Consider the following 7,404-nt stretch of genomic DNA (forward strand, 5'->3'; position numbering starts at 1 on the left):
AAAAAAAAAAAGGAAAACGACATGTCAGAAGTTCAGATCTACATAAGAAAGAACATTAGAGAAGGAATAAATAAAGGAAAAAAGGAAGATAACTAGAATTTCACACATATCCAATTTGGGGTACTTTGGGACTGGGTGTTTCTTGGGCAGTCTGTGGGGAAAAGAGAGGTCAGCCTGTTACTGTGTCTATATAGAAAGAAGTAGATTTAAGAGACTCCATTTGGTTGTGTATTTGAGATGCTGTTAATCTGTGACCCTACCCCCAACCTTGTCCTTGCAAGAGACATGTGCTGTGGTGACTTAAGGGTTAATGGATTTTGGGCTGTATAGAATGTGCTTTGTTAAACAAGTGCCTAAAGGCTGCTTGTGGTTAAAGGTCATCACCATTCTCTTAAATCTCAAGTAAGAGAAAAACATTTGTCTCCTGCCCGTCCCTGGGCAATGGAACATCTCCGTGTAGAACCCATTGTGCGCTTTGTTTACTGAGCAAAGAGAAAACTGCCTTTAGGAATAAGGTGGGACTTGCTGGAGCAATACTGCTAAAAGGTTTATGGAGATGTTTGCATATGCATCTCAAGGCACAGCATTTTCCTTGAACTTATTCAGGTCACAGAGATCTTTATCTATATGTCTTACTGCTGATTTACTCCCTTATCTTTTAGATGGTAAAGATAATTATCAATAAATACTAAGGGAACTCAGAGACCGGGGCGGCGTGGGTCCTCTGTAAGCTGAGCGCCGGTCCCCTGGGCCCTGCTTTTCTTTCTCTATACTTTGTCTCTGTGTCTTATTTCTTTTCTCAAGTCTCTCGTTCCACCTAACGAGAAACACCCACAGGTGTGGAGGGGCAGGCCACCCGTTCACAGTCGAATGAGCAGATCAGCTGAGACTCATCTGGGGTGGAGACAAGGATGTGTGAACCATTATCTCTGGGAATGGAAGACATGGGCTAAAGACCGAGCAGTTTCACTAAATCCTTGTAAAGTGGTCAAGGCAGGTAACTAATCCAGCCAACAACTAAGGAGTGTAAGCTGTGTGTTAGGTTCTGTGCTTGCTGATGGAAATGAGAGGCACCAGGAAGGATGACAAAGAGACAGTCAAGGAGAGCAGTCAATTACATTAAGGGGCTAACAAGTTCAGTGCACAACAGAATCCTAAAACAAGAAACCATGTAATGTGTGTGTGTGTGTGTGTGTGACCCCATCTCACTCCATCACTCAGGCTGGAGTGCAGTCACTGAAGTCTCAACCTCCCTGGCTCAAACAATCCTCCCACCTCAGCCCCCTGAGTAGCTGGGACTACAGACGTGCCACTACGCCCGGCTAGTTTTTTTTATTTTCAGTAGAGTCTCACCATGTGACCCAGTCCGGTCTGGAACTCCTGGGCTCAAGCTGATCGATCCTCCCGTCTCGGCCTCCCAAAGTGTTGGGATTACAGGTGTGAGTCACCGTGCCCCGCCCCCCAGCCTGATTCTATTTCTTCTTCCTTTTTTTTTTTTTTTTGAGAGGGATTGTCCCTCTGTCCCCCAGGCTGTAATGCAGAGGCAAGATCATGGCTCACTGCCACCTCCCGTCTCCTGGCCTTGGCCTCCCGAGTAGCTGGGATTTACAGGCGCCTGCCACCACGCCCGGCTAATTTTTGTATTTTTAGCAGAGACGGGGTTTCATTCACCATGTCGCCCAGGCTGGTCTGGAGCTCCTGGGCTCAAGTGACCTTCTTGACTCGGCCTCTCAAAGCGCTGGGATTAGACACAAGCCACCACGCCCCGCCCGTATTTTACTTAAGGGCGGGAGCCCTCTTCCGTTTTATAAAAGGAACAGTCTAATTCCTACTAGAAGACACGCGGGCAGGGGAAGGCTTTGTAGACGTCGGCTCGGGTCTGGGATTTAAGGAACTGAATTTCGACGGGTGAAGACAGTAGGAAAAGGCGGTGGCACGATCCTCGTTTCACAGACTAGGAAGTCGAACCTCAGGGGAGTGAGGGGGCTTCTCCGCAGAAGAAATCGAGGCTGGAAGGACCCAGACGAGCGGCCACAACAGCCTCAACGGCCAATTCAAGTCAGCCGGCAGAGGGCGCAGGGCGCGGAGAGCAGGCAGCGCCAGATCCGCTGGGGCGTGGCCTTCTGACGCACCGTCACAGTTCCCTCTGTGGCCACCCATTGGCTCCCTCTTACCGCCCTTTTCCGGGGCAAGGGAAGCTAGTAGCGGAGTCGGAAGTGAGGCACCCTCGGGCTCGAGACAGAGGCGGCGTTTAAAGCTGAGAGACCCAGTACCACTGGGACGGCCAGCTTTTCCACTCAGGCTCCTCCAGCCCGAGCCAGAAGACCCCCTCCCCCAGAATTCTGGGGGCCTATGGAAGGGAGCCGAGTCGGATCGCGAGGTACCCAGAGCCGACAAACCCGAGCCACAGAGTGTTGCCAGAAGCCCCGCCCCTAGGAGTGATCGGAAAGCCTCACCCATCCGGGTGAGGAACCTGGAGGGACCGCCTCAGGGCGGAGCCCGCCGACCATGGCTACGCCCCCGGGGGCCGGTCCTGCAGCTCTACGCTTCGCCGCCGCAGCTAGCTGGCAGGTTGTGCGCGGACGCTGTGTGGAACATTTTCCCCGAGTACTGGAGTTTCTGCGATCTCTGCGCGCTGTTGCCCCTGGCTTGGTTCGCTACCGGCACCACGAACGCCTTTGTATGGGCCTAAAGGCCAAGGTATTGGAGCAAGTAGGACCTGGAAGGGGAAAGAAAGGGGCGGGATGCGAGCACCTGACAAGGGCCCACAGCTTGGGGATGAGACTAGTTGGAAAAGCTCAGCTTGCCTCGAAGTGGGGATTCTGAATTGAGTACCGTACAGGTGGTGGTGGAGCTGATCCTGCAGGGCCGGCCTTGGGCCCAAGTCCTGAAAACCCTGAATCACCACTTTCCAGAATCTGGACCTAGAGTGCGGGATCCCAAGGCTGTGAGTAATCCCCGGAACAAGCCCTGACCCCAGTTCAACTTGGTGCAGCAAAGTTGCTCCTCCTGTCTTCTGGATGTTGGTGTTAACTTCTCTGTCTTCTGTATCCTCAACAGACAAAGCAGGATCTGAGGAAGATTTTGGAGGCACAGGAGACTTTTTACCAGCAGGTGAAGCAGCTGTCAGAGGCTCCTGTGGATTTGGCCTCGAAGCTGCAGGTGAGACTGGTTTGAAGGCTATTATGTGACTGTTTTCTCTAACCCACTTTTTTTTTTGAGAGGCAGTCTCGCTTTTGTCGCCCAGGCTGGAGTGCGGTGGCACAGTCTCGGCTCACTGCAACCTCTGCCTCCCAGGTTCAAGCGGTTCTCCTGCCTCAGCCTCCTGAATAACTGGTATTATAGATGCCCAGCTAATTTTTGTATTTTAGTAGAGATGGGGTTTCACCATGTTGGCCAGGCTGGTCTCGAACTCCTGACCTCAAGTGATCCTCCCACCTCGGCCTCCCAAAGTGCCAGGATTACAGGCGTGAGCCACCATGCCTGGCCACTAACCCACTTTTGATCTCCTACTCTCCCCCACTGCAGGAACTTGAACAAGAATATGGGGAACCCTTTCTGGCTGCCATGGAAAAGCTGCTTTTTGAGTACTTGTGTCAGCTGGAGAAAGCACTGCCTACACCGCAGGCACAGCAGGTTTCATTGGGGCAAAACATGTAAGAGCAGAGTGTGGGGTGGTTTTATCAAGGACTGTGGTCTTTATACCTCTATTCCTGCCCACAGCTTCAGGATGTGCTGAGTTGGATGCAGCCTGGAGTCTCTATCACCTCTTCTCTTGCCTGGAGACAATATGGTGTGGACATGGGGTGGCCACTTCCAGGTATTGGGAATTTGGAGGTGTAGTGTTTAGCATGAGACCTTTTGAGGCAGTCCATTGGAATAGTTCCATGGGCTCCAGGCATAAGAAACCAGTTATTCTGTTACTATCTGTTCTCTTTATAAGGGGCCTCATTTTCTTTTTCAGAGTGCTCTGTTACTGACTCAGTGAACCTGGCTGAGCCCATGGAACAGAATCCTCCTCAGCAACAAAGACTAGCACTCCACAATCCTCTGCCAAAAGCCAAGCCTGGCCCATGTCTTCCTCAGGGACCATCTTCAAGGACGCACCTAGAACCTCTAGCTGGCCGCCACTTCAATCTGGCCCCTTTAGGCCGACGAAGAGTCCAGTCCCAATGGGCGTCCACTAGGGGAGGCCATAAGGAGCGCCCCACAGTCATGCTGTTTCCATTTAGGAATCTGGGCTCACCAACCCAGGTCATATCTAAGCCTGAGAGCAAGGAAGAACATGCGATATACACAGCAGACCTAGCCGTGGGCACAAGAGCAGCCTCCACTGGGAAGTCTAAGAGTCCATGCCAGACTCTGGGGGGAAGGGCTCTGAAGGAGAACCCAGTTGACTTGCCTGCCACAGAGCAAAAGGAGTGAGTGGAACAGAGTTGCTTCTCTTTACTAGGAGCACATTCTTTGCCTCCCTTCCCTTCATCCTATCCTCTTTGCTTGCTCTCACCTCAGGAATTGCTTGGATTGCTACATGGACCCCCTGAGACTATCATTATTACCTCCTAGGGCCAGGAAGCCAGGTAGGTAGTCTGAGTCAGGATTGGATTAACAGCCTCCTCTCTTGGAGACTCTCAAGAGCCTGTGTTCATCTAGAAGTAGTAGTTTGATTCTGGTTTCCCTCCTACAGTGTGTCCTCCATCTCTGTGCAGCTCCGTCATTACCATAGGGGACTTGGTTTTAGACTCTGATGAGGAAGAAAATGGCCAGGGGGAAGGAAAGGTGAGTAGGAAGAAGCAGAAACCTGGGGAAGGCGGATGGGTAGAACAGGACTGAGAAATCCACATGCTTCAGAATTTGGAGGGCTCAGGGAATGGTTTCAGATGGTAGGATCTCCCTGCTCCCTTCTGTACAGGAATCTCTGGAAAACTATCAGAAGACAAAGTTTGACACCTTGATCCCCACTTTCTGTGAATACCTACCCTCTTCTGGCCACGGTGCCATGCCTGTTCCTTCCTGTGACTGTAGAGACAGCTCTAGACCCCTGTGATAGAACTAAAATGCCCTTTGTACTCTGCCTGTCTCGTACCTCCTCAGCTCTGCAAGTCGTTTAGTAGGAATGAAGTGGAAGTCCAGGCTTGGATTGCCTGACTACACTGCTAAAAATATTTGTAATGCTTAATAATTAAACTTTGGATTTGTTAAAATACTGCCTTGATGTGAAGGAGGGGAATTAAAGTTTCCGCAAGGTCAGCATAGGCCATTCCTTAGAAACAGAACTGGCCCTTCCAAACTGGAAGGATCCCTTTGCCTTTTTTACTTCCCTTGCTAAGTATTGTTCAGCTGTGCCTAAAAGGGTTAGCAAGGTTGAGCGCCTGGAAGAGAAATGTCCTTTGGTATTCTGGAAATATGTGTCCTAATGCTAGAATATACTTTGTAAATTCTCATGCTGCCAGATTATCTGGGGGTGGTGGCACTAGAATGGAGATACTTCATGGGAATAATACTCATTGTTCTTGACCCCACTGGGTCAGTGCTGACCCTACCACCACCCACTCTGCAACAGCATCCAGATGCTAGCCTTGTACAGAAAGCCTCAGCATCTCTTTACAGTCAATGAGCTCTCTCTTTATTGAGGTATTTCAAATATACAAACACTTCAGAGCTTTTTAGATATGTGAAGGTTCCATTTAGTGAAGCAGATTAACAAAACATGATTCTAAAAGCCTGCCTCCTCTAGACCAAGGCCATGTAAGAGACTTATGTACCAATCAGCATCTTTTCCTTTTAATAATCTTCAGGATGTTGGGTCGCCAGATTCCCATTTGATTATCTTGCGTCATTTTCTCAGACTCTTTTCTTCCTTGCTTCCTCCCCAGTGAGTGTCTTGGGCATTTTGTGTGTGCAGATAGAGAAGTACAGAGTTACTGCAGGAGCCCTCAGGAGTGAGACAACAGGAAATGACAAAGTAATACAGAGCTGCAGTAGCTGGGATGGGTGAGGAGCCCACTTGGGATGCCCCATGGTAGAGTACTGGTGCCTTGGGAGGGTAGAACTGCCCAGGTCTAGCGCGCCTCACTGAAGATTGGATTCACCTGCTGGGTGACTCGGATGAAGGTAGTTCTTCTGCTCAACTCTTTAAGCTTAGCTGCTCCCACATAGGTACACGTAGAGCGGATCCCTCCTAGGATGTCTCGGATGGTATGTTCCACATCTCCTTTAAAAGGAACTTCCACTGTCTTTCCCTCGGAGGCTCTTAAAGTAGGAAAAACTTTATTATCTTCTCCTTCTGGATTCCTTAAGTCCAGGGACTTTTCCCTAGACCCTAGCATTGAGCCCTGCTTCACCATGCTTCTCCTCACAACTATACCATCCCCCTCTCAGCAGCCATGAGTTCTGCCTCCATACTATTACTGAGCTCCTGGGCCTCCACACATACCTGTACTCAGCCACGCCCCCAGCATACTTCTTCATGGCCATTTCAGAACTCATTCCATAGAAGAGCTTGTACTTCTTGCCGTCCCTCTCGATGAGCTCACCACCTGACTCACTATGTCCAGCCAGCATGCCACCCAGCATCACAAAGTCAGCTCCTGCCCCTGCCACCATCATGGAGAGGGGAAAGAGATTAATCTGGCCAAGGTGTTCATATGGCCACCCTCAAAAGCAACTCATACCATATTCTCCATCCTGACAATGATCCCAGCATCTTCCTCGTTCTGCTTCCCTAGCTGACCCACAATCCATGCAGGTCTGATCTGCTCTGGCCTCTATTCCTCAGTGGGTATGATTTCCCCAAGATTTAAAAAAGAGCTTCTGGAGAGTCCTTGCCTGGCTTTCGCTTTCTCCTTTTGCTGTTTTTACCATCATCGTCTGGTCATTTCATTTTACTGTGCCCAGCTAAGTAAGACTCATTTCATGTGTCCCAAGAGCAAAGATCCCCAACTTTAATGGGAGTAATGGTCTCCTGGGAAACTGGGCAAAATGAAAAATGCAGATGTGCTGTCCCATTCCTCAGCACCTAATATTTTTAGGTATGGCTGGGGCTCAGGAGTCTGCACTGTGCAGCAATCTAGGAGATGGTCAGATGGCCCTGGCCCACACTTGGAATCTCAGACGTACCCTGCTGGCTGCCCCAGGTGATACCATAGACTTCAGAGTCACTAATTCATATTATGAAATAATCTGAATGACTTCCTGAGCCTCTCTTAGACCCTCAGAGGTGACTCATCCTCTTGTACAGAATCATCCTTCCGTGCCCTCAAGCTTCTTACCAAAAGCCTTGGCCACATCCCCAGGACAGCTGCAACCTCCATCCTGCAAAGGAAGGAGCACTATGAATACAACATGGATTTCCCAAGCCCTCAGCGATGTCCCAACAGCCCAACTCAAAGCCAACAAGAACCC

The 7,404-nt window shown here is 50.1% G+C and overlaps 2 protein-coding genes across 9 annotated transcripts in view; one reads left to right on the forward strand and one right to left on the reverse strand.

Moving 5' to 3' along the window:
- The first annotated feature begins 1,841 nt into the window (after window positions 1–1,841).
- Window positions 1,842–5,204, forward strand: TINF2 (TERF1 (TRF1)-interacting nuclear factor 2). Of its 4 annotated transcripts, XM_011930751.1 has the most exons (10): window positions 2,184–2,221; window positions 2,318–2,700; window positions 2,843–2,947; window positions 3,061–3,162; window positions 3,529–3,636; window positions 3,724–3,820; window positions 3,965–4,421; window positions 4,513–4,580; window positions 4,688–4,779; window positions 4,913–5,204. In XM_011930751.1, exons 2-10 carry the CDS (start codon window positions 2,509–2,511, stop codon window positions 5,045–5,047), a joined length of 1,356 nt encoding a protein of 451 aa, XP_011786141.1. In that variant the 5' UTR covers window positions 2,184–2,221; window positions 2,318–2,508; the 3' UTR covers window positions 5,048–5,204. The 4 variants fall into 4 exon arrangements, with proteins under 4 accessions (XP_011786140.1, XP_011786142.1, XP_011786143.1 ...); XM_011930750.1 differs by having other exon boundaries at window positions 1,842–2,700; XM_011930752.1 differs by lacking the exon at window positions 2,843–2,947 and having other exon boundaries at window positions 1,842–2,700.
- A 399-nt stretch (window positions 5,205–5,603) lies between these two features.
- GMPR2 (guanosine monophosphate reductase 2) overlaps window positions 5,604–7,404 on the reverse strand; it is a 7,360-nt gene continuing 5,559 nt past the window's right edge. For all 5 annotated transcript variants that reach the window (XM_011930763.1, XM_011930762.1, XM_011930764.1 and 2 more), the window contains 2 exons: window positions 6,437–6,596; window positions 5,604–6,252 (listed from right to left, as the gene is read on the reverse strand). In XM_011930763.1, coding sequence (XP_011786153.1) covers window positions 6,063–6,252; window positions 6,437–6,596 — 350 coding nt within the window. In that variant the 3' untranslated portion in view covers window positions 5,604–6,062. The remainder of the gene's footprint in view (window positions 6,253–6,436; window positions 6,597–7,404) is intronic.

The sequence above is a fragment of the Colobus angolensis genome, unplaced genomic scaffold, assembly GCF_000951035.1.
Source record: "Colobus angolensis palliatus isolate OR3802 unplaced genomic scaffold, Cang.pa_1.0 Scaffold88, whole genome shotgun sequence".
Classification (NCBI taxonomy): Eukaryota; Metazoa; Chordata; class Mammalia; order Primates; family Cercopithecidae; genus Colobus; species Colobus angolensis.

Bases quoted from the DNA above. Each gene is read 5' to 3' on its own strand.
- TINF2 (XM_011930750.1), top strand. From the start codon at position 2,509: ATGGCTACGCCCCCGGGGGCCGGTCCTGCAGCTCTACGCTTCGCCGCC. The intron at 2,701-2,842 runs GTATTGGAGCAA...AGTACCGTACAG, and splicing joins GTATGGGCCTAAAGGCCAAG to GTGGTGGTGGAGCTGATCCT. The intron at 4,581-4,687 runs GTAGGTAGTCTG...TCCCTCCTACAG, and splicing joins TCCTAGGGCCAGGAAGCCAG to TGTGTCCTCCATCTCTGTGC.